The sequence below is a fragment of the Calliopsis andreniformis genome, chromosome 6 (genome assembly GCF_051401765.1).
Source record: "Calliopsis andreniformis isolate RMS-2024a chromosome 6, iyCalAndr_principal, whole genome shotgun sequence".
In the NCBI taxonomy this organism is placed as follows: Eukaryota; Metazoa; Arthropoda; class Insecta; order Hymenoptera; family Andrenidae; genus Calliopsis; species Calliopsis andreniformis.
Window position 1 is genome coordinate 17,637,439 of NC_135067.1, and position 26,967 is coordinate 17,664,405.

The following is a 26,967-nucleotide window of genomic DNA, read 5'->3' on the forward strand; positions in this document are numbered from 1 at the left end:
CCACAAAGAATCACTGCCTCCTCAACTGCATCGCTAAGGGCCTTATTTTATGCGCCAAAAGTTTTTCGTACAATATTTTCATATAACCTCGACGAATCGCGCAGTCATTAGCCACACTTGTGGGCCTCGTAAAAGTGCGATGCAATCGTATGTGGCCGCGCGACTGGATAACGACACGCAATTCCTCGCGCCATAAACTGTGCCCATTCAATTTCGTCTCCGTGGAAAAACGCATTCCCAGCGGATGCATAGTGTCCAGCGGGTTCATAAACTTTGTTGCATATATGCGTCACGAAGGATGGAGGTGGTGAAGGAAAAAGGAGTGAAAAGTCTCGGCTGGAGGGCACCGAGAGAGGAGGACAAAATAAGGAGTAATTCGATAATCCTGGACAATGGTTGCGAGCATTCCACGGCTGGCTTTCGCGTTCACGCGGACGCAACTCGCTCCCGTTATGAATTTAAGCTGTTTCAGGTAGATTAAAAATTTCTGAACGCTTTGAACGCTTTGCGACGCGGCTTAACGTTGTCACTGGGATACAACCGTGTTGCGTTCGAACAACTCTGAAACACGTTTAATGAACTATTCTCTGTTAATAAATTTCGTGTCTGCCCTATTTCCCGTATTTAACGCGTTCCATTCTGACCGCGATTCTACCGTGAGCTTTACTGTTTTCAGAAACTCCCTTGATGGATCTTGGGACGGGGCCTCCCTAAGTGCCGCGAAGCTTCTTCGACCAGCGAAAGATTAAAGTTCGGTAAGTGGCATTGAAATTCATAAAGGAAAACACGGCGCTCCCACAGGTATCTTAGCCGATATTGCGGGAGTAGATACCTCAAGCTTGTCGCGCTTAATTTGTGTGCTAATGCTGTTACTGTTACGGCTAGTATGGCCTGGTTTGCGTTTCATTTACTTACGTAATTTATTCTATGACCGACACTTTTGCGTTTTGAATCTCTGCGGAGCGGGCTGATTTGAATCTGTTGCAAGAGACGGTGGAAAAGATCTGTGGTTAAAATAGAAATTTTATTTGAAATGTTTACGGTGAGATAATGCTAGCGTAACGAGTCAATTATTAAACCTTTGAGAATGTTTTAAATTCACCACATTTAAAAGTTTGTTTTATAAATATTTCTCGCGTAGGTAGATAACTTACTAAATTTTGATCAAGCGTTTTTAATCCGAATTGTAACGTACATGTAACAAGCTAAGTGACACAGAAACGTTCACAGAGGATGTGAGGACAATTTTGAGAACTGGGGTTGATGTAACAACTCGATGCTACTTCAATCGAATCGACCCCTTCCCGTCTCTGCATTGATTCAATCACGAGCCGCGATATAATATTCACGAAGAGGGATTCTGTCAAACGCTACTGGGTCCCGCGGCGTTGGAAATAGCTTCCCTGCAGGTCACTGGACCTGGACCTGGATACGACTGGCTATCAGCCTTTACGATTGACCGAATCATAAAGCCCCTTCGCTAAGGCATGGTCAACCTGCCCGCCGATATTTGATTCTTGATCGTATAAGCTGGAACTAACCCCGACGGTGCAACGTGTTCCGCGCAAATGTGGCATTAATTCAGCCCCCATGCCCCTCTGCTACCTTCGCCTACCGCCATTGGTCATTACCTGTGTCTCCCACTCGATGCCTCATCTTCCCGCTGCTTGAGGGTCCGAAATCCAGGCCAGTGATATTTGATTCCGTTCGTTCGATATGTACTCGTTACTATACCTAAGTATGCATACCAGAGTTCACAAGTTCTGACCAATTGGAAGCGCTCAAAGAGAAGTCAGTTACTGCTCTTCCTTTTGGTCTGTGACATTATGTAGAGTTACTTTTTGAAATCAGTATTCAGAAGTCAGTAATCAGTAGTCAGAAGAAAATATGAGGGTAGTATTTAACTTGTATCGAGATAACGCTATATTTACTTGAGATTCAATTTTCTTCATAGCAGTTTAATTTGATTTTACCAAGAATGTGAACGGCAGTTCACTCAAGTAGAATTCTTCCACCTTAAATAATTTTAAGCTACAAAAAATAAAATGAATCCGTAACGAGGAAATTTTGTCCTAGTTTATTAAAAACTCGTGAAACTTTACTACACTTCGACTTCTTTCTAATAGTATTTTTAACATCTCTCTGTCGTCACCGTGCCCATAATCTTCTCCATCGTAATCCCGTTCCGTAATTTACGAGCCAGGGAGAATTCACGAGCCTTCCTCTGATTGTCCCAGGGATTCCTGGGAAGGATTCAGTGTAGCCGAAAAGTATCGCGGAATTGTTCGGTGCAGGTACGCGAGATATGACTCGACGGTTTGGCATTATTCGCGGGCAGCCGTATTAAATGTTGGAATTTATAGGTGGAGTTTCTAGCATAAACCCAGCCGATATTTCGCCGAGGGCGAAACAATGAGAGTGCTTCGGCTGACTCCCACCTTCCCGAGGTTCTTCGAGAATTCTTTACCAGCCGCGTCTCCTCCCATCCCAGGATGCTTTCTTTCTTCCACGTTTCTTTTTTTCGACCCTCCTTCCGCTCCCGTTTTCTTCGCCCGCGTCCAAGTCATCGTCGAGTGCTCGACCCTGGCAGGCAGAGATTAGAGTCAGCTTGAAGGAACGAGGGAAATCCGCGCTAGTGCGGAAAGGGCTGGAGGGAGGGAGAGAGGCAGTCGGTTCGCGATGGAATGTTGAACGAAGAAGCCGATTGCTCATTCAGCCTCGTCCCGTCGTGGGAACAGGCTTAAATGGTTTTTGCACGGCCGTACCCGGGTCTAAACGTGTCAAAACTTTTTAACGAGCTCGTTAGGGACTCGTGAACGGCGAGAAATTAATTATCAGTGAAAGACTTCGCTCTTCTGGTTACACCTCCCCTTCTTTTAGCGCGCGTCCTTTTTTCCACCCCCGCCTTTCAAACTTCCGCGGGACACTTTTGTTCGGGCACGTTTAAACGATTAGAAAGGGAAAACTCGTTATCCTTGCGGAACGAGAATTGGATTTAAACTTCCGCCCTGTGACTTTAGAATCGTATTAACGGACTTTTTCTTCGCCCTAGGGGTGCTCGATGGAAACTACCCATTGTAGAGGGTGTCTACCGTGCATGTTGAAATATTTACGGGGGTAGTCGAGGCAGAGATTTACATATCGACGTATGTAGAAGATACCCAGTTGCCTGAGAAATTCAATGATTGAATAAACAGGTCTTGGGTTGGCAAGCTGGATTTGTAAATTTATATTTCACGCTAAAATTACCAAAGCTGAGGTATTGATTTGTAATTTAAGAATCCCTTTAATATTTAATTTGTTTTATCTTTTCAGTAAAATAAAGTATTAATACTAGGTCATGCCAGGAATAACGTCGTCTTATTGTGAGTCACATTCCGGCTTAAAAGAATAGATAGGTAATTTTTACACAGAGATTGAAGCATCGTCTAAATCTAAAATATAAGAAACCATCATAGAAAATAGTAATCTATATGTCAGACATTGAACATAACTATTAATATTAAATTTCATCGAACTCAAATAGACTCCAGTAATATTATGCATGAGCTGATCTAATGATTCGAAAAATAATCTTCCCATTGTCAATTTCCCCGCAGGGTATTGCGTCAAATTTTGCAGAGTTCCCCGATTGATTTATTCGATTGATAGGTAATCAGACGTTATCAAATCCGCGGAACGACAATCTAATCAAGCCCGAGCGGAATTTACAGCACGTACGATCCCCGAAATGCCGATAAACTAGGCCGCGTTTACGATTTCAACGTGAACGCTTTGCACTTGATTGGTTTCTATGTGCTGTGTGAATCGGCAACGAGCAGCCGTCCTTTGTTACTTGTAAACTCGGAAATCGATGGACTCGATTTACAACTGTGCGCTTATATCGGGCTCGATCTAGTTGCGCTGCCTGGAGGATCGTCCACTTCTCGCTTCGGCATCGCGTTAAGAGTCCCTGTCGATCGAGGGTTGTCAGCTAAGAGAAAAGGGAAAGAATAGGGCAGATAGGAGAGGGTTCATTTGAACAACGAGACTGTTTCGATTCGTCGTCGATTTATTTCGGGTATCAGTAACGTTTGAAATGTTAGGATATACTCACGAGGCTGCCGCTTCGTTGATCACGACTACTTGCACACGAATGGTCATTAATTCGATCGATACGAAACAAGTCTGTTTTTTGTTCTTTCTTTTACAATCGGAACGTAAGTGACGCCGCGCTTTGATCGCGCGTAGATTTTCGTGAAATCAACGACCTGATGTGTATCGATGGCACGAGGGAAGTTGATGCTTCGTCTTTTTCTCTTTTTTTGTCTTTCTTTGTCCCATGCTCGGATGCGGGATCGTTAAAATTTGGCTATATTAAAAGTTTAGTGTAAAAACATCGTTAAGAAAGGATATTATCGGTGCGTTAGTAGAATATATGAGCCTTAAAGTGGTGGTTACGATAACAAGACGCGTCTCAAAATCATTCATGATATACATCGACGGGCGCGTGTCGACGTCAACTTCGATCGTGCAAAATCGTAGGAAAGTTCTCGCAGTACTTCGTCGACTTAGTCAACGGTTCGCTCCTTCAAGTCTAACTCCATATCTAGGTTCCTCCAGCACCGATCAAACCGGCCCGCTTTGCTATTCGCTAAACGAGGATAGGAATCTGTTTATTGCAAGTTTCAAACAATTTAGTGAGGTTTACAGAAGGATTCATTTTACAAGGGAACTCCTGGAATGTTTGTGAAATCTTGAAAGATAAGTTCAGTATAAAATTTTAGATCTCTAACAGGTAAATTTCATTACACAAACTATTTCTCAAATTTCTGATCCCATAAAGTCTCGTGGAACTGAACTATTCGAAAGAAAAGTTAAAGCCAAGAAGCAACGCTGAGGATAACTTGATAGGATAGTCGTAGATACAGAAGAAATATATTCATCTTTCAATATTTCAGCCAATGTCCCAAGGTACCCTTATCATCTGATTTCGATTGAAGCCAGACCGGTCTGTTTCACAGGAGGACCAATATGTTCTTCGACTTCAGGTACCATATGTACAAGCATCGTCATTCTTCTCGCACCCACACGCACTCACGCACATCGACAGTCACCCACTCGAATCGTACTAGCCACCGTCGTCAGTCGGTGTCAGTCGCTCGCGAGATCATAAATGTGTACATATTTATATATAATATAATTATTGACTAGAACAGTTTTGGTTCCAGCATCGACGAGGAAATCGTTGAGTGCAATATTAGACATCGAGTACGCCTGTATCTTCAACTCGCTCTAAACGCATTGCCCATCGAATCGCGAGCCTTCATTCTCGAAGCTTCAAAGCTCACCCTTATCTACGAACGAATGCTCTCCACTCGACGCTTCTCACATACACACGTCTGAAGCTTCACACGAGATACAATCGTCCCTTCCAAAACTCGCGAGGTCGCTCTTTCCACGCTGATTGCCACTGTCCCTTTACCTCGCGACTCGAGAATCTTCGAGGAGAATCAGCTATCGGTCTGCCTATCTACTTACGTACGCCGAGAGCCTCGCGGCAGACACGCTGAAGAGCCAAGGAGGAAAAGGTCCAAGGTGGTCCTCCAACGCGAGGATTCACGGATCGAAGCGATTCTTCCGAGCATCCTCCTTGCGACAACGATCTTTCGATTCTCTAGCCTCCGTTCCATCTACTTCGCAGCCATCCTTCGAGTGCCCTCAGAGAGGATCGATAACGGCTATGGGGCCAGGAGTCTCTTCACGTTGTAGCGGCAGTAGTCCCGACCGATTATATCTTCGTGTGGTATTTCCTCTTCCAGGGGTTCTATGCCCTCCGTGGCCATGTCGTCGCGCACCTGCGAACCGAAACACGAATTCTCGATTCGTTAACAGGAACGAACCAGACGGGGGGTGCAGGTGACACAGAATTTTCTGCGTTTGAAAGGTGGTCTAGCAATAACGTTCTGAAAATGGAGCAGGAAAATTTCTCGGTTAGAACGTGGGAGGGGTTTTCGTTCGTTTCGTAGACTCGCTATCGGCGATCTCGTAGGAAAAAGTCAATCAATTTTCACGGTGGCTCGAGTCGCTGAAAGCTTGGGGCTAAGCTCGTACGGTGCACATGGCGTCGCGAATATTCTGAGGAAAAATCACGCTCGGCGATCGTCGGTCGAGGAGAAAAAGGGAATGCGGGAGAGGTTGTACGGCGAAAACCGCGGCCGCCAGGGAAAAAGTTCGCGGTGCACGTATTTCATGCGACCCTGCACAGCCACCATCAATTTTCGGTAAGCCCATTAACCTTCCACAGCCATTACAGGCCAGGCCGAGGCTTTCGACGCTCGCTGAACGAACGCGTAACCGATGTTCACAACTTTTTTCTGTCCCCCGACTAGTGTGTACCCTACTCCTCACCCTGTCGCATGTTTTTGCTTTTTAATCGCCAAACGCCCACCCCCTCGTTTCGTGCTTTCTATCGAGTGCTCCTATCCCTTGGGAAGCATCGGCCTTTTTCGACGTGGGGAGATGTTTTTCTGATTATTTTCGTGCCAAGCGGGGGATGCAGAGATTGCGAGTTGTGGGAGTTCTGGGGTGAGGTTTTTAGATCTTTGAAAAGTGTTGTGTGTGGTACACGATGCCAATGCACTATAACGTTGTGTGTCCACTTTTGGTCAAGTTTGAGATTTTATGTTACAGATAAATTATACAGCAAATTCGACTAATTATATTTTGAACTTAAACATTTAATTGCACGAAATTTTAGAAAAATTTCGAGTTAATTTAGGCGAAATTTGAGCCGAGGAAAATTAACTCTACATATGTAAATACCTGTACCTTTAAAAGGGTCGCGAATCTCTTCTGATATTTAAAAAATTTATAAATTCACCTTCCAAAATTTTCAATTTTTAAGGGTTCCTTTGCAATGCAAAAAACTTGCCCGTGTTTTAGCAATGTAAATTTCTATTTCGAGCACGCGTGTACAAAGCAACCACACGCAAACGAAACATTCGATCGACACGATTCGCGACGTCTGTACCTGCTCCGGTGGATTTCCAATTAAAACAAGCAAGGTGTGTGGGTGACGCAACGTTCGCAGCATCGAACGCCAGAAAGAATGCGAGGCTGCTCCGTGTACGTGACGACTCGAGCCCCTCTAATCAAATGCAGCTTTATTGTCGGGCTCGCGCCTCGCGGAACGTCGCGATAAAGCATCGCCCGTCACCATTACGAATGTCTCGGTCGCGGTACGCGCGTTTTTTGCGCCCGCGTACACGTTTTATCTTTCAAATTGAATTTTTTCTCCTCCCCACGCGGCCACGGGCAACATTTACCTCGTGGCTGCGTATAGCACTTCGAGGAACCGTCGGGGAAATTAAAATGTTAATGGACGTTGGGACGATTTCTAGGTAACGATGGACGCCCAAAGATATTGTCCATAAATCCTGAACGTTTTTAATCAAACGCACCGTCATTTTTCTCCTCGTCCACGACCAGTCGTAACGAGTTTCTTTGTTTCGGCGGGGAAGGACGGGAGGCTGAAACGTATCATCTTGCTCGCGAATGGGCCGCGAGATAGTGCACGAATTGACGCACTTTTCAGCGTGTTACCATGTTTTATCTGTTTATAAAGACAGGCGTGTTTTCCTGACGCGATGTGTAAGTACAATCGTGTGATATCGTTTCAACTATTCACTCTGGGCCTTGATACATTAATATAACTAGTATAGGCAGATAATTCACTTGGTAATTTATGTGTTCAAAAATCTGATAATTTATGTCGAAATTTCCTTTGCTCTTTGATTAGATGTCTTTAACGTTCGATTGTAATCATCTTTTACGTGAGTGCTCGGATGCAATTAATGAAGGACAATGGTTCTCGCGAAACGATTGAATCTAAAGACGAGTTTGAATTTTCTAGATGATCAGAGTTTCAAGAACTGTTTTATACATCTAAGTGTTCGATCCTCGAACAGAGCCATAAAAAGAATTATAAATGTGTTTGAAGGGCTGACGATGAGAAACACAGAGCGTTTTTTCGCTTTCTCTTAGGGAGACCATTTAAATTCAATTTCATGAGCAGTGAGGAGGTTTAAACATCATTTTATACAGGTACTTGGCACACGGTGGACTCGTCTATTATTTTAATAATTACGTTTTCCCTAACGAGCAGTTATATTCTAACAAATGTGGAAAGTAAAATCGTTTTATCCTTCCTGTTTTAAATGGCTATGCAAAAAGTGTTCATTAGAAGCTTTTCCTTCCAAAAGTCGACGTTCAAGTGTACCGCACTTGACTTCTACAGCTGCCTCATATCTGTTCCATCGACAGTAGACAAACGCACCGCTGACAGTCCTCCTCATCCACTGTGCTTCTGACAACGTGCTTACGTATCAACGGACTCCGTTCTGACGTTAAATTATCTTCGCAGCTCTGGTAACGGTTACGTCAAGTGTCGTCAAACACCGTCTGGCTATTTGCACGCGTAATTTCTCGCGTTACGACCAACGATATAATTCGCGAAACACCCTGCTAAAGCCCTGCCACTCGGACCCAGTGTTCTAGCGTGGAGGTCTGCCTTTGATTTCGCTGCCAAATGGATATTTCACGAGATCATGCAAAAAAGTCGCGTCGTTGAACCGTTAAGTAAGCAAAGCGCGCAGAGGCAACTTGAAAATTACTGTTCTCGGTGAAAACAGTGCGTTCGAAAGTAATGTCGTCGCGTGGTGGGAGTTATTATTCGACTGTCATTCAGTAGCTCGTTGGGAGCTCGATCGTTCATGGAGAAGTAGTTTGACCCTCTTGGTGACGTATTAACGCGTCTGCTGGGAACGAGGTCCTCGATGGAGGTCGAGGTACGATGATTTCCAGGAGCCGCGGTAAATTTCGTAAGACGTGTCGACGTGCAGGGAGCGAACACCCGCGAACGATTTGATCGATATTCGAGCTTCACAGAAAATCGTAAAATTCCTCTGCGCGATCCATGCTGTTCTCGATCGTAGTCTTTCGAGGTTTCCCTCCTCCTAGCTTCAGTTATATTACTTTTCCACACGATCTTTCACTTTGAGAGCCGAGGATAAACGTTAACACGTGGCAGGGCTCCCGCGTTCGAGGAATCAGCGAGCTTGGTGCATGTGTGACGTACATGTACAGGGTGAGACTGAAGCGAGTGATCTCATTTCGATAGCGTATTTTACTCATCTTAAAAATGAAAAAGATACCTTATTATACTCTTCTAGTTATATCTAAAAACTTAGGAGTCCTTAAAACTTTTTAGATGTCTTCTTAAATAAAAATCTGTAGAAATTGAATCAGGGGGATGCACAAGATCATTAAACTGGTCCTCCCCTTTCTAATTACTATGTTATTAATACAAATCATCTTCGAGCATATATCGTCAATGGTATGTTTCAATAATAGTATAGAAAAGTTGATTTTCAGTGTCACCCTGTATATGTACAGCCGTAGATGGGGCAGCTAGGTAGAGATCGCGGAAGAGGCGGTGGTCCAAGAGGGTAGAGGAGCGGGCCAGCTGGTTCTGGGATTGGCAGGGCTCCAAGAGAACAAAAATCGTCGGTGGGTGTACGTGGTCCAGCAGTCTCGCTCGACGATGCACCGGCGGATGCATGATTTGTGTGCTTTATTAAATCCGATATTGGTCGACTCGGTTCCTGGTCGTCGGTTATTTCGCGCCAGGAACGACCGGTCGCCGACGATGGGATCATTTTTCCTCAGTCATTTGGCTTTCGCTGGGGAGCACAGATTCGACGCGAAATGTTCGCGAATTTGTATGACATATTTGGGGGACCGATCGTGTATCCTCTTGAACAAGATTAACTTAATCCTTAACTACCACGGTGGGATCTTTTACGATTAAATTTATGATTGGCACTTTGCATTCGCAGTTTAAGCTTTTAGAGTCACCGTGAGTTATGAAATAATGTCCATAATGTTTATTCCTTTTTCTTTTTTCTGGATCATTTTATGTGAAAGGATATTTTCTAATAACTGAATAAATTAATAAACACACGGCAGAAGTTTAATGGAAATTGGCGAGTAACTTCATATTGTTGGTTGGCAATGTAATTACAAAGCAATTACCTGCGGTGATTGATAAACTGCAATAACGTATAGCGTTCTCTAGAAGGAATCATTTTTTATGATGAAATTACCCTTTCACATTATAATGGGCCCTGAGCTAAACGAGTATCGATTATCGGACTTTAATTCAGTGTACTAACGATAAAGGCATTCTACATAGAATTTCAATTAAAACTAGAATTGTAATTTGATGATAGTCTGTTGAAAAGAGTTAATCAAAAAGGCCCTTCAGTGTGGAATGTAAAGTTAATTATTCTACATTTATCAGTCGAGATTCTATTACACATTCATTGTAATATTAGTAACATACCAGTCGAAAGCTAAATATTGCAATTAAAAAACTAGAAATTGTACCATGTTCTATCCAGAATGGTCCTCCGTAAGATTTACGCCGTATAAATAAATAAATCCAAGCAATATCTGAAAGAAATGATTCACCTTTTCCACCGCCTTGAATACCCGGATCAGATTCAGCCCCGCGAGCTTCTGGATGTCCTTTTCCGACCATCCGCGCGCTAATAGCTCCGCGAAGAGTTCCGGGTACTTGCTGACGTCTTCGAGACCTGTCGGCGTTCTGAAACAACGAGATCATAAAGCGGTTTTATGGAAATGCTCGTTTACTATCCTCCACCTAGACTCGTTTTCCTCACGACTAATCGTACGTTCTTGTTACGGATGAAAAGGACCCTCCATCTTTTTGTTGCGCGCCTGTAAAGTCGGTTTACGGTGGTGCGTTTACGTGGCGTTCGATGAAAACTCTTTTCACAGGGTCGATGAAAAGCTTGGGGCACCTTCCGCGATCGCTATTTACATAAATATTCCTGCGCGGGTGAAATAGCGTTTTAATGAACAGCGGAGGCAGAGGGAGTTTCAATTAGGAAGCTGCTTGAAACTTTTATAAGACCACCCTTTATTTCACTTATTCCATATTGCTCACGTCATTTCGCCACGCGTATTTCTTGGGGGGAAATTTAGTCTATTAAGCTGGTCGCGGACCAGTAATGTTTTTCATTCAAAGGCTCGCGAAGAAAAACGCTTTTCTCTTGCAGGCTCTCTTTTTTTTTAGACGAGCCTCTAGAATTTTCGGACGTACAGGAATTTTCTGGGAAGATGGATACGGGCCGTCGCGTATTCTATTCTTCTATTCGCGAAAGTCGACGCGCAATAACGAGTTTGTCGAGACGAGCAGTCGTGGATAAATTACGAGTCTCCTCAGGCGGTTTAGCCCTCATTACTTTAATTACTGTATAGCAAGTCAGGGGGTGGCGTGAGTTCTATTCTACGACAGCAAGAACGTCCGACGCGACGCGACGTGACGTCGCTTTTCAGCAGCTTCTCCACCTTGCTCGATCCGAACGCGAAAATGTGCCAGCAGGTCGAGCTCCCAGAGTTTTAACGATTCCTTTTAACGACTCCACTCAGCAGGACAGATGAGTCAGTGGATAATGGGAATTAACGATTTTGCCCAGTTTCGTTTGCGACTCTGACGCAGTTATCTCTGGCCGTACCACTTTTCGTCACACTAGGGACCGAGTGGGAATTAGAGGTTAAAGGGGAACTGGGAAGAGATGGAGCAGTAAAAACTGAGGGTGATGTAAGAGAAGGCATCTGGGACTTGGGAAGGAGATCGAGGGTTAGGAGAAGGGTTGACGGCTTGGGAAAGGAGTAAGAGACTAAGAAGGGGGAACAAAATAAAGACCCCCCTTTTTTGTGTTCATCATCGTTCCACAGGTGCAAGTGTTCTTATCGATACTAATTTTAGTGTTAGTTCAATTAGGCACTACGTGATATTGCTGCTATTTCCAATGAATCCAGTAATGAAATATATTTCTTAAATAGACAATTTTTCCAGATCACAGAAGTTGAACAAATAAATAAAATTTTCTGTATGCATTTGAATTGAAATTTAAAGTCACGTAATCCTATTTATGGCACAATAATTCGCAAAAATTTGGTATTCCAATAAAACAGTGATCAGGGTGTTAATTTACGTTGTATGTACCTACATTTACATGATGATGGGCAGCAATATTCATCTCTCGTCGGTAGGTCGTGCATTAAAATTTGTGTCCCTCGGTAAATATGGTAGAATAAAATCCATGTTTAAACCGAAACTGTATAATATATCTCGCAGAGTACGTTCGTAACTCGTCCCGATAAGAGCCGATGCGTCGAGTCAGCGCGAGGCAGATATTCACGGTGAATTAGAGGAATGACGAGCGAGTGGAGCGTTAAAAGGGATCAGTCTGAATTTCGACGTTCTCATTACGCGCGTCATAACGAGCGGGCAGAGAAGGACCAGCAGTGGGAACGAGCGTTCCAGAGCCGAGCGTTGAAAGCTACCTGCTGACAATGTCGGCCCAACAAGAGCGGTTAGAGACTTATTCATGGCGCGTCATATCGCGGCTGAAACTGGCAGTTATGCAGCTATATACTGTGTACAGAGATCGACCGTCTGCGGTCACGAGTGTTGTTTCAATCTCGGAAATTTCCAAATCGAGTGTGTCCGTCATTATACGACGACTGGGAACGAGCGATCGTTCCCCTCGGGCATATCCCGACGATACCTCCGAGTATCTCTGCGCCTGTCGCGTCATACTATTGTAATTCTGAAGCACACATTTCTGATAATGAGGTAACTTCCTGTGTGCTAAATTACCAGCTTCTTCTATTTGCCTTTGCTATTTCAGAAATGTTGAGGGTTGGTCATTTTTTATTCACAATGGAGCCTCGATTATTCATCGTTTCTGTTGTTCAATTATTCTGGATTCTGAATAATCGAGATTCCACTGCACCTCAAAATGGTAATTCCAATATTTACACTTTGACCTGGAACGTAGGTACTTACACTTTCCCTGGTCGCTAATTACTTACAATTAAATAATTACTTGGACCACCAAACTCCAGTGCACTTACGCTTCACTTGTGCCACAACTTCGGTCAATACAAATTCGCAGTGTCGATTTAACGTACAACTCTCGTAAAAACCTACCAAATTTACTGTACTCCCTGGACCAACAGAGAGGTTTTCCACGCGATCTATATCCCCAGCATTAACTTCTGCGCGCCGTTCGCCCGCTAAAATATTATCCAAGAGGGAAGGGCGCGCGTTAGCCGATTACGAGGCGGAATTTTCGAACGCTTCGACCGAGGCATTTCTTTTTCCTCGCCCGAACGGCGGCAGTCTGCTCCGGAATGAATAACAATTACGAACGCCGCTGGCGATCGGGAAACGACCGCGGCGACAAAGGAAAAAAGATAGCGCACGTGATAAAATATTGCCCGTGGAAAATTGGGCCGACGAGATTTATCGGTGTCGTTCGGCCAGTTGCAATGGACGAACTTGTCGCGATTCTGTTGCCGCGGTACGTATTTCCAATTCTCTGCGCGGGGGATACGTTCGAAGCCTGCTCACGGGTAAACCGACGCACATTGCGAGTACGAGCGAGGAAACGAGGCAGACAACAAAGGCCCAGAGCAGCGAGAACAGTAGAACCATGACGAACAGTCTCTTTCTCTATTCTTCCGCGAGCCATCCTCGCTGACGTCGAAACCAAAAATCCTATTCGAAAGAGAAGATACATTTCGTCCAGCCGCTGTGACAGTGATTTATAGGCGGGGATGAAAGGCGGAAAGAGAGAAAAAGCTGGCGCAGTGGAAGAAACGTCGAAGGGATCGATACTTAGAGGAAACGAGGAGAAAGACGAAAAGAAGAAAACTACTTTGCTACTGATAATTCCCTCCCCCTTCTGCTCCACTTACTCCCCCGCTGGCAATGCTAATTACCGTCGATTGCAAGATCATCGGACAGGATAATTGATGGTAATTATCTGGACCGAGGTGATACGACATCCCATTTATCCTCTATTGATATCGGCTCTCTGGCAAGTAGAAATCTGTTGGATATATCAGACGCTGTAACAGATTCCCAAGTTTCAACTTTGACAAGTTTCTTTCCGATCGCTTCGTCTTTGAACAGTTGAGAAATGGAAGAACTGTATTGTGGGGCAAACCTTGAAGTAAACTGCAGCCGAGTTCCCTTCGACGTTTCCAGGACGTTCTGCTCGTTTCGTTGGGGAAGACCGCGAACTGTGTCCAGGCACAGCTAATTATCCCATTAAACTAACGATTGCTTCGAGGTTGACCGCAACCCTGCCATGCTTGTTATCGGAATAGGAAACAGTTGGGTGAATTTTAATCGTTATTTAGAAGTTTGTTAGGTGGGATTCGTTTGTCGAGAGAGGAGAATCTTCGAACTTTGAAATTTGTAGGGAGAGTAATGAAATTGCGTTTATAACAGACACTATTATATTTCATTTACAGAGTATCTGGAAAATGATGGTAGAAACAGAAGAGTAGTGATTCTGTATGAAAATATAAGTGGAAAATGTGAGACAGAGTTTTGTACTGAAAACTTTTCACTTAAGTAGTTACACTCGGGCTTAGAGAAACACTCAGTCTGATCAGTATCTTTATCTACTGTAAAATAGGGGCACTGTAGTTTTCTAGAAAATGAAGCACATCTAAAAATTTAATTTCATATTTTCAATTATTTTTTGGCAGGGGTAGCAGCAGTTTTCAGAAACCTTGTATGTTATATTTGATCTGTATCATCTATATTAGGAAATAAGATTCTATTATCATACTATGTTCACTTGTATTTTAGCCAAAGCTAGCACCTCGAGTCATAAAACGAGGAGTCTCATTACTTTCGATAGAAATCTCGTACACGGAATTCGCATTCTTCGTCTTTCCTTTACTTCTCGTATCGATGGAATCGAGAGACTCGGTAACTTCGAGATACCCTCTTGCGCGAAAGTACTTGGGTGCACGTACTTGACAGTGATTTATAGCAACACGGAGAGAGAGCCGGAGGGAAATATAAAAAAGCCGTAATACGAAATTTCCATAAAAATGTACCGAGTAAAATGAAAAGCGAAAATAGAGAACGGAGTTTAAAGAAGACTCGAACGGCGCGAGTCGGTTTTCTTTCGTCCAAAGTTTTTCTTCTCGGCCGTAAGTCTACGAAAGCGGCGCGAACGAAAAATATCCCTGGATTACGGTTGTGATCCACCTGTGTAACTGCTGGGTAATCGTAACATTATGGGGTAATGGATAAGGTAACACAGCTCGGGTTAAATAAACCGACGTCATAATTTATGTAGAATCACGCGAAGTGATACTCGAGCACTTTGGTAATATGAATTTTAACAGTCCCTTGAAAGCACGGTGGTTAAAATGGGTTCTGAGCTATATCGACTTCTATCAATTCCGTCGCATTCGTCTCTCGATTTTGCCTGTCTATCGAGCTGACCCACTTTTTCCTTACTTAAATGATTAAACAGGAGCTCCTCTTTTTCTCTTCGAAATTGTTCTCCGCAAGGGAGGGGCACCCGATTTGTGAATCAGTTCCCTTTCTCCTGCAATTCGGGGGGAATATTGACCTAAAATTTCAGGGGAAATGAACCGTTCTCTACCTGATGTATTCTTTTCTGCAAACAAGGCAACGATAGCAATCACTAAATGAAACCGATACAAACGAAGGAATTTAATCTCACTCTATCAGTAGGTTTCATCTCACCTTTCTGCCATTTCACTCACCAATCGGAGGTCTAACATTTTTGCACCGTATTTGATTAATTCATCACGTGTCATGTATCTTTTTATTAAACACCCTGACGAGTGAAATGTTATACCTGTTAACTGATGGATTATCGCATTCGATAGCAACAGTGTTCAAAATATTTCTCGATTTTTCTAGACCCTCGGCGCAGTCCTTCCACTCAGTAGCATACAGTTCCTTGGACAAAAATTTCTTAGAGTTTGGTATCACGGCTCGGTGAAGTTTTTAATTTGCAGTCGTCGCGTCTGGTATTATGAGCCACCTACGCCCCTGATGTAAGCAGCGGGAACGTCAAGAGGAGATGAAGGAATCAGGCATTGTCTTCATTCCGATGCGAAGTTTCTCTTCAGATTCCTTCTGTAGTCGCTTGCACAGAGCGTTATCCTCCCTTCTTTACCTCGGCAATTAGAACGCGCAGACGGTTTTTCAATTTCACGGTTAGCTAATCAAAGTCTTCGGGAAGACTAACGTCAGACGACTTGATATTTTTCTAAGAATAAACGATTTCTAAAGGTGCCCCATCTTTTAAACGGTTTCTTGAAATAAAGATTAACCTGGGGAAGGCGAGATTAGGGGATGATATCTTTGGGCCTCGGATATTGGAACGCCCTCCTCGCTGTACCCTCTTCAGCTCTCCGTTAACTAATGAAGTCGAAGCCTACGGTGCTATCAATCTTTCTGTGAGAAAATAATAAGGGGTTTTCAGTTCCTTCGATCTGGGTAAAGGAACTTCCAAATAATGCTACGGTATGGTGTACCTTCACCTGAGAATTTTCTACTATAACTCTTTTCAAGAGTACTCTCAAATCGTTTAATCGATTTTCAGTCATTTTTCTCTATTCATGAGGAAGTATAATAATGCCTCGGCAGGAATATTTCCGTAGCACCGACAGTAATCAGCCCTCGCTTAATCCCAGCTCGCATTCACGGTGTCTAGTTTCCCCGATAAAAGTACGAAAACGTTGCAGCCTCGGCGATCCGATCGGGTGACACGACAGTACCTTTTTCTTCTGGCGAGCCTTTTTTCTCTCGTAGCTCGATGTGCAAATGCGCGGCTCGCTGCGTGCTCGGTTTTTCACCCTATCCAGCTGCGCATCGCCACGCCCATGCGTGTTTTCCGCGCGGATTTGGAAAACCCGACAGCTTTTTAGCAGCTGCCCTCCGCGCTCTTTTTCCCTTTGCTTCGCGCCACCCTTCATTCCCTTGTTCCCCTCTCTCTCTTTTTTTTTCGCGTGGCTTAATGGCGACCGCTCTGATTTCAGCCTCGGGCAGGTGTAACCTGTCGCCATTTCGACAACAAGCCCCGATAGTCGTGTTCTTCGTTCTCGATCCTTTCATGCTTTTATTTATTCTCACAATTAAATTTCATGATACGGTTTTTGTTGGACAGCCATCACCAGCTACCATGGAATATTACAATGCCAGCTCATGGTACCTTTTGATCTATATCCACGTTTGGTATTTCCTGCCATAGGAATTTCGTTGCTCGATTATATGTGCGGCAATTGGCTGAACCTCGTGAATAATAAAGCGACGCATCGTTCGCAGGATTACTGATAGGGTATTTCAAGAGGTATATTTCGTGTACTGACTCATTTAAAAACGGCTGAATTTTTTAACAGCAATGAATGGATATTGAATAAAATGAATAATGCACTTATACAAAAATTAGCAGATATTTAGGTATTTTTGTATTTATTTCACATGTGAACCGTAATGAATTTTTATTCAATTTTTCAACTGATATATTGCCAGTATTACATCATTTTTCAATGCATTAATTTCTCTAAACTGTCCATAGATATTTATTACACCAAACATCCTACAAATTGTGTTAGGATAAATGCTGTCTTGCATTGTATTCGCTTAAGACTTACTTCCTTCCCAAATTGAAATGTGCCTCCTCCTACCATTCAGAGCATAATGAACGTCAGTATCCGTATCATTAGCCTCCCCGTTCATCGTATTAGAGACAATAGCTTACGCAACCCTCTCAGGGGAGTAACACGAAATTTATCAGCCGTGATGGTCTCGAATCGGTCTCGAAGGAAACGCACGCGATCTGCTCGAGGCAGAGGTGGTTTGCAGTTAAGGAAGGGCTTGTAGAGTCAGCTGTTTGGCGGTACGTTTTACTTCCTCCGTGCTATCCTTTTATGGGCCACTGGTCAACGCTTCCAGCAGCCATGAAAAACGGCGCATGCTTTATGGCCGTTGCACACCAGGCATCGTAAATCGCGCGACAGTGTAGAGAGAACAGAAGAGTCGTGCAAGGAATTGTAACGTCCTCCACCCTTTTCGGCACTAATTCACTGTGTATTCGTTAAAGCTTTCTCATTTGTTTGCGCGCGTGCAGCGTCAGCCTGCTCGTTATGATTTATCGCGACAGCTGAGCCTCGTAAGCCGTGTAAGCGTATTTTTATAAGCTCCGAGGATCATCCGAGAAAAAATTGTTCGGCAAAGGCAACTGGCTAGACCGAGTTGGCAGCGTGGATAGAGGGAAACAAGCAACAACACTTACAGATTGATCCCGTCGTAGCCTGCTCCTATTCCGACGTGATCGATACCAGCGATCTTTCGCACGTGATCGATGTGAGCTGAAACAGATGGAAATAACGAGGAAGGATTATTTACTGTGCGTTGACAAATCGAATGGTGGATTAATATTAGTTGAGGTGTGTAGGATGTTCTGTGACAGGGTTTAGAAATTTGGAAGCTGATCCTACAGGTCAGAATGAGACGACGAGAGACTACATGAAATGCGTCTAACTTGACTTATTCTACTTGCATCGCTGAGCCCGTGCGCCGCCAGTAGAATGAGTCTCCAAGTCAGACACATCTCACGTGCATTTTGGGTGTCCTTTAACAATTAATACCTCGAAAATGAAGTTTTAAACGCAATTTCCTTATTCGTGATTTTCATCTCAGTTTAACATGTAGAATCATTCTTTGCAATTTCTGAAATTTCTCCAGAGTAATAGTGAAACACAGACGGATTAAATAAGGAGTTACAGTAAGTAATTAGTACAGAATGACGCGGTCAGAGTCGTGTTCCGTTGTTATTAACTGGCTGTTAATAATCGTTGGGCACGTAGCAGGAGAACGAGCTCAGAGATATCAATCGTGACGTTAACGTCGTCAATGGGCCAGGACGGCGTAACGTACAGGCGCGACAATCATCGAAATTATTACCCCGATTCGGTTTAACGCGGCGCTTCCTGTCTCTGAACATAATTTTCTCGTCCCTTCCCCGACGACGCGCGAGATTCAACGCCAGCGGAAATGGATTATCATTCGGACCGTGGAGCTTCTCTTTAATCCACTTCACCCTTTTCCAAAATACACACATGACTCCGACATAATGTCTGCTCAATTTCTCGCGTTAGAGAATACCCCGAAAATGGAGCTGCTCATCGAAGCGTTACCGTTATTCCGCCCTGCTCTCGCGCCCAAATCTCGTCGACGCTCGAACGCGTCAGAATTCGACGGAGCTCGTTACACGATCCAATAAAACGCAGAATGGTAGGGGCGAAATAAACGAGAAGGCAAAAGTTTCAGAGGAAAGTTGCGATTTAATCAGACGGTCCTCTGTCCTCATCCGTTGCCTTATTACTTATTTCATCAGTCCGATCGACCCCTTCCAGAGTCACGAACTTTCTTTATCGTCGAATCTCCGACGACACTTTCCAGATTTACGATAGAGAGAAAAGGCGCCCGTGGCCCACGGTCCAAGCGTGGGACACGTTCCAGAGTCGAAACGCGCGAATGAAATGCGCAGCTCTTGGGGGAGAGATTTCGACGTAGTTTCGTTTCAAACATTTTCGTGTATTTTTTTCCATCGCACGCGAGGCCACGGTACGCGCCTCCCTATGGACGCATTTCGTATTCCCAGGGCCGCGGTACGGTCGCACGAAGCGCGAAGGTTAACCAGGGATCGCGTGAAACTGGTAATCCTCGGTTCGGTATTTCACTTTGCACCAGTGTGAAAATCGCGGGTGAAAACAAATGCACGAAGCGGGAATTTTTATCGGGGGAATTTCGTACTCCAAAACCATTCAGCTTCGATCGAACTTTGTGTGGAGAAGATTAAACGCTCGTTCCAAATTAAACACCGCTGAACGATCTCAGAGTTAACGCAAAAATTTTCCAGCTTGAAATAAGCTCGCAATCCTCACCAGAGTTGCCGTAGGAATTTTCTCTGTGGATATAGTGAGAGAAATTGGGAGCTGAGGGAAGAAATAATTATTCAAGCATCACTCGAGCTAAACTTCAGCAACTCAATACAGTAGAACACCCTTTATCTATTCCCCCACCTTCTAATTTCCCCCCTAATACTCAAAGAGAGAATTCGTGCGACAAACCTTACCCTCACGTTCACGTCGCTCGTATATCAAAGCTCTCGTAATAATAAGTGGCAGGAATTTCGAAAAGATCTAAGGGTAGTCGCAGCGAGTCGAAGGTTCGACGTTCCTGCTGGCATCGGAAATGCGAGTAGCGCGGCGGAAAGGCGGCCAGGATGGGCGGGGATCGCGGAAACGCTAAGTTTCAGTGGGTTTCGCGTTGAAATTCTAAAGTTACCCGCGCGCTCGTGTCTCATGAATCACAAAGGCTTCGCGGATATGAAAGTGCAATTGCCCGTTGCCGCCTCCCCTCTGCGGTCGCGTTCGATGAGAACGCTTTTTTCGCGCGGAAGATCGCGCACAGGGAGCACAGGCTGCTGCATGAATTCACGTTCGTCCCGTATTTCATTTCTGAGGTAGGAAGCGCGAACTTTTATTCAAAGCGTCGGCCGTTTGCGCGATACCCGACAGCGCCGCGATGGAATGTATTTCGACGTCGGTTTGTCGACAGCGTTGGATGTGCGTTTGGTATTCGACTATCCACGACGAGCTGGTCGTTTCTTCCCCTTGGCTGGGTGAAAAAAACTTGGAACAGCGTCTCTCGGTCAAAGGGCAGCGCGAGTCTTTTACTGCGATCCTTGAACATCGCTATTAAAAGATACACGGCGCAGTCACGTGGAAAGCTCTGGGGGCCTGTGTCAGCGGAAACTGTGGTGAAATGGATAAAGGAAGCTCGGTAGAAAAATTGAAATCGGGGAACGACTCGGAGTTTCGTTTTCTATTTTATAAACCGTCCCCTCTGTATCCTACAGACTATCGTTTCCGATTTCCTACTCACTGGTTCTCGCGAACACGAATGTCGCAAAACGGGTAGCGCGATAACTTTGTTTAATCCACTGAAGCAAATCTCTCGTAACTTACATTTTGTCACAAATATCGTGTAACATTCCGAAATCCTCTTATAATAATATGATTTGCTTTCGCGCGGGGTATTAGCCCTCCTTCGTGTCCTCGCACAAAATGCAATTATTTCGTACATGCTGCGAACCAAGGGTCGCAGTGGGAACGCGGGGATCGATACATAAGAAAATTGGCGATGGCCCCGAGATCTTTTTAGCGGTCTCGCTTTGCTCTGGAGGGGAGAAGGTGTTGGTTCTCCAGATATTGCGTGGCTGAAAGGGCGCGGTTTAGTCGACGGAAACCATATTAGCGGGAGAAGGGAAAAAGGACAATTTAGACGTGATTCTAGCGTCCCCTTCAATTAGCCTTTATCCTAGAATATGGGACGGTGATAGCGCGACGGTCAAAGCTACGAGGAATAAAAGGGGCGAAGGCAACGTTGATTGGGGCGGAAGAGGGAAGGAATTAACCGAGGGAGCCGTATCAGCTCCAACTGCCACCCATTTCTCCTCGATACGAGCGAAAACATAAGGGACAGATGCGATGTCCTGTATCCTACTATATTTTCCGCGCTATTCGAGAGTTTTACGAAGGAAATTTCTACGGAAGAAATGAGGTCTGAGAGCTCTTACCAGCCACGTCCTCCAGCGTCGATTTCTCGCCGCAGCTGATGAAATGGGGGTAGAAAGATACCATAACTATACCATCGGTCTGCGCCTGAAACGGTAGAAATCGTGGATATAACTCTTGCCAATTCTTTAGAGTCACTTTTATTATTTTCTTTAACTCTGGAACCCATATTGTTACCCTTTGTAATCCTAGATTCACTTTTCCGCTGCTTGAAGCACTCTGTAAAATGTACAGCTTTACAAATGGAAGTACAAAGATTCAGTTTTCAATATTTCCGATTTTTCTCATGTGATCATACAGTTATGAAACTCTGTTATTATTCGAACAGATGTAATGCAAGAGAAACAGTCTCGAATCTCTCTAATGTATTATAATTCACTAAAAGTGTGTTGAGGTTTGTTTACGTCAAACACCGAATTGTCTCGGGTTACGCTCGTGTTGAAAAGTGTCGTAGAAAGTTTTCCTTCCTGCATCTGGTAAACAGTGTTTATAATCTGTATATCGCAGGCTATGTTTTTCTCGGTGCAATGCACGCGTACAGCCACACCCATCCTCTGTTCACCTATATATACATATACAGACTCGTCCCTCTCTCTCTCTCTCCACTCTCGTATTATTGTCCTAAATAGGATAGTCCTTGTTGCCAAGTCTAGGCGTATGTTAAACTCAACATACGCTTTATTATTCTTATCTGCGAACCCAAAATGTAAACACAACCATATGACCACGTTGCAAGACCAACTGGACCACGTTGTATCTCCTAGTCCTAGCTTTAACATCTTCGTACATTCTGACACAGGGGTTCCAGAGTTAAATTTTGCGCCCGTAAGTTATTAACTTTTGTTGGAAATTACTATTTGTAGTAGTATTCTACTAAACAAAGGACTAAATTCTGCAAGGGATCTTGCCTAAATGACAAGCGTCAATTGTGGAGGATCTATACAGTTTTACAAATAACTGCTCAGGCTGTCATTCTTACTTGCAGAAGCACTGTGCAAGGGAAAACGAAAATTAAACAATTAAATCGCTTCTGTTTTCTAATTACACAGTTTGTACTTACTAAAAATTTATTTAGAGAAATTCTTTTAAATGCAAACATGCCATGTACAATTACGACATAAAGAAAAAAATACTCACCAAGCGGCGCAGTGCGTGGTCAGGCACATTTCTCGAGGAATTGCAAAGGGCGTGCGCGCTGCTGTGGCTGAAGATAACGGGCGCCCTCGAGGTCTTCATGGCCACCAGCATCGTGGGCACGGAGACGTGGGACAGGTCCACCATCATCCCAAGTCGATTCATCTCGAGAACGATACTCTGAAACCGGGCCGTGGAATAATTGTACCTCGCCTTGAGATTCTCGCGAACAGACTTCCTGCTCCCTTTCCCAATAATGGCACCGGATCTTACGACCGATTCCAGTCCAAAGTAGTTCGAAAGATCCTGTAGACGCCTCATTTGAATCGACCAGGCCATTCCGCGGATTCGCCGATCGCTTTTCGAATCGAAAGTCTCGGATTAACGCGGCTTAAACGAGTCCCAGCGACGTTATTCGAACGAGCATGGTGGATAAGGACGGAGGAACGTTCGCAATAGTGCTTGTAATAATTCGCGCTCGTAACGCCGCGCCAATGCGGAAGTTTGTTCGAGAAGTTGAGCGGAGTTCTAACGCTGAAAACTCTGCGCGAAAACGAGGGTTTGCGTTGCTTTGCAGAATGCTCACGTGTGATCTTTGACACTTATTGCCAGCGGCCGTTCAATCAGATCGAATTTCGCGACGGAAATGGTCCTTGGACGCTTTGTTTGCGGGAACTGTCGAGCCAGAGTCTGGGGAATAGGAAATCGGTAGTTGGAGAAATAGCAATACCATTGGCAAACCATTCTACTTGCGTCTCTTTTCCAACGCTTCGACGATTGGTTCTAAAATCGCTTCAGATTCTAACGTAGCGATTCCTACGGAAACATCGGGGTCAGGAAAGAAAGGCCCACGGAAATCAAGTCTAGGAGTATTTCCCTTTGATGAGAGGTTTCCGATAGATCCAACCGGGAAGGGTTGCTGTCGCGACCGAGAATATCGCGTTTGATATCTGCCATCAGACTCGCAGGCGATACGGCTACTAATATAGAATTCGATTTCGCTGTTGTCACTTGTCATTTCGTCTCAGCAAAACAGACACCAGCCGTTCGATTTCTTTTTCACGCGAGCCTTGTCGCGTCTCCAACGCGAGCAATATGGGAACCATTCTTCGTAGAGGGAGATGAAAGTTTATTGTGTGAAAATAAAATGCTCGATGTCGTTGATAATGCAGGAGAGTGAGGAGCCTCTGTGGAACCGTGGAATTGATTTTTTTTCTTTGAGTACGAGCTTCTTGAAGTCCCAAAAGGCGTGACTCTAGGGTAGCTTCGTTCATATGCAGGGTGAGTCTGAATTACAGATCAGTTGAGTCAAAGAAGTTCAAATGGGAACTCAGCTTCATGGATAAATTGAGAACATAAGATAAATGAAAAGAATTCCCACGAAGATACTAGAAATTCTGTAGGTACCTATTTTACTCAAGTATTGATTAAGCTGCAATTCTGCATATTCTTCATATAACTTAATTCACCGTATACATTTCTCGAATATGCTACGAATCATTTTCACCATTTTAAAGAAGTGGTAGAAAGAGTCCGTTTCACTATAATACGCATATGGAATTTTTAAAAAAGCACTTTGGCAAAATATATACTTTCAGACCCTTTATTATGCTACTTTGCTAGACAAAAACCATTTCCCTTATCATCCTCAATCATTTCCCATTCGTATCTCCCATAACTCAGAATCTTCCTCTACAGAAAATCTTAAGGAAGTAGTAAACATCGACGGAAGTGCAGGCAGCAATTCTCGGTAAATAAATTCGCAAAGTCTGCGAGAGTCTCATCCTTGGAACGATCGCTAATAGCAACGTCGGGAGAAGGATTCATTCTCCAACGTCGGACGTAGGTCTACCGGAAACGGAGTTATCGTTCGCATTCCAAGAGCATTCCCCTCCGTCTTCCAGGAGAACGATGCATCCATTAAACGCGGATGCTTTGTTAAATCAGCACCGTCACAACCTGAATCTCTCAAGATTCCTGTTTACTCCATTTTCCCGTCTCTCCCCGAACTTCGTCTCTTTTTTTTGGTTCCCTCCAGAAACTGCGTTCATTCCTATCATAACAGTCATTCGAGTTCCTTTCCCGCGTCCCGTTCGACGCAGTCGTTCCGATGTACATTCGAGGGAAATTAGGCAGACGGGGGGCGGGTTGAATTTATCGCGGACTGCAGCAGCTATTATCACGAAATTAGCGAAGTTGCAGTATCTTCCAACGAAGTGGTCGTCGTTATGCGCCGTGGGTGGGATAAGAGGCAGAGAGAGAGAGAGAGAGAGAGTTATCTCATGAATCCTAAGGATTTCTCGCCGGTAACCTCGGGCGAAACGGCGCATCCGTTAAACGAGAATGCTTCATTAAAGTAACAACGCGATAAACTTCACTTTTCGGAATTGCTTCTCCTTCAGGCTGTCCCGGTCTGATTCCTGTTCACGTTCTCGACCGTCTCACTGTCTCGTTGCAAACTCTCCTCTCGTTTCGCCACGGGGACCGTTCGGCGAACGGTGGAAGCCTTTCGATGGGAGCATCTTTTCGGGGGACATCGACGAAACGTGGGAAAACGAGAAGAATATATCTTCTCGCGAAAGTCAGTAGGTCGGTTGGAAAGAGGACTGCGAGCAAAATGAAAGAATACGTACAGTTTTCTCTAGCTCCAGCACATGTCCCCTCATTTCGTGACCTACTTGATCACGTTGAAGTAGAGGAATTTTAAGAGCGAATAAATGCAGGAGCACGAGAAGATTCATTAAATATCGCTCGTCTGTGATAAGGAGGAAGGGAGAGCGACGAGAGGAGCTAAGAAAGTGGAAGAATTCGATGCTATAGTAAAGTGGAGGAGAAAGAGGGCAGTGATACGCGATGGTACGATATTTTCCATTGAAAGCCTCTGCTCAGTCGATTTTCCACAATTACCTCAGCGATCTATCTTCCTGCGTGCCATCTGTCTATTTTAATTCAATTACTCGCGCTATTTGTCTTCACTTACTCTTCCGCCTTTCGGAATTCAACCGCCACTAGTTTTCAAACGATTCGCTTAAATAACTTTGACGCTGTGTTACCCTTAACGAAGAGGATAAATGGGCGAACGTACGTTTAACGAATGAAAAATAACGCGATTTTTTGCGGGCGAAAGTTAGACGAAGGTTTGCTTCGCGTGTTGCGATAGACCCCCCTGGTAACCCATTTCTCTCAGGGTAAAAGTCAGACGGTTGTTATATTTTTTCTGAGCAATTGAAAGAATATTCCCTCGTGAATCTTCAGGCTAAAATGCCGCGCCGCTGTGTAGTCCGTCGTATCGTCCGACAGAATGACGAATAGGCTTCATTCTTCCACGAACCTTTTTGAAGGATACTCACCGTTGCTATAATCAAGAGTTTCCTTCGTTCATTGCTCTTTTACCTTCTGTTTACTGCGTTGCGAGTTGCCAGCAATGTGATTCTCCGAGATAACGTCAGGTTTAACTAACGAACCGACGTTAATGTATTCAGAGTCCTGTGACCTGCATACACTCAGAGATCGGATTAAGTTGCTCCCCGTCTTTCTTTGCTGTGTACATTTGGGTTAGCGTTTTTGATGCAAATTGTTTTTGCGACCATATACATTTTTTAAGTGCGCCTTTTCTGTCAGGTACTCTGAGAATATAGTGTCGGATTTTTTAAATCCTGGAAACTATACGAGAAGTTTTCACAATCTCTGTTTCATGGTCGCTGTCTTTAGGATCTTCGAAATTTATCTATGTAACCCTCTGTAATTATTCTTATTATACAAAATTTTAAATACTTCACATATCACTAGTTATGTAGTATTCTAGACACTTTCATAAGTATTTCAGAATTTTTTCAGACTTCTTAAAAGTCTAGAAGAGGAGTAATAGAGAGTTCCATAAAGATTCAGTCTTCCCACAAATTTCTAACATAAGACAGTGCATCATATGTAATGCATAAGACAATGACCATGTCAAACACAGTTTTACTATCCTTCAAGATGAGAATAGAAGTTCCTCGCCAACTGGGTACCAATCAGAAGTCCCTCGTCCAGAGTACCCTGTCTTTTGCTTAAAAATCACCAGTTCGCTAGATAATCGAGAGGCGTATGAGATAAGGGGGTAAGCGAAACTCGCGGCGTCTTTTCTTCCACCCAGTCAGCGGAGCACTGTGAAAGATCTGTCGACTTTTGACGCTGGTCGAAGTCCAGCCGGTTATCCTGGCTCCTTCTAGGCGAAAGTTCACGATGCTCCTGTTTGTTACTGGTTGCCGCCGTTATCGTCGGCTAGCA

The 26,967-nt window shown here is 44.2% G+C and overlaps 1 protein-coding gene across 2 annotated transcripts in view; it reads right to left on the reverse strand.

Annotated features, from left to right (window-relative positions):
* Positions 1–4,030: 4,030 nt before the first annotated feature.
* Positions 4,031–26,967, reverse strand: part of LOC143180797 (dipeptidase 1) — a 65,617-nt gene continuing 42,680 nt past the window's right edge. For both annotated transcript variants that reach the window (XM_076380765.1, XM_076380764.1), the window contains 5 exons: positions 22,702–22,878; positions 21,567–21,651; positions 18,216–18,291; positions 10,513–10,648; positions 4,031–5,837 (listed from right to left, as the gene is read on the reverse strand). In XM_076380765.1, the coding sequence (XP_076236880.1) occupies positions 5,721–5,837; positions 10,513–10,648; positions 18,216–18,291; positions 21,567–21,651; positions 22,702–22,878 (591 nt within the window). In that variant the 3' untranslated portion in view covers positions 4,031–5,720. The remainder of the gene's footprint in view (positions 5,838–10,512; positions 10,649–18,215; positions 18,292–21,566; positions 21,652–22,701; positions 22,879–26,967) is intronic.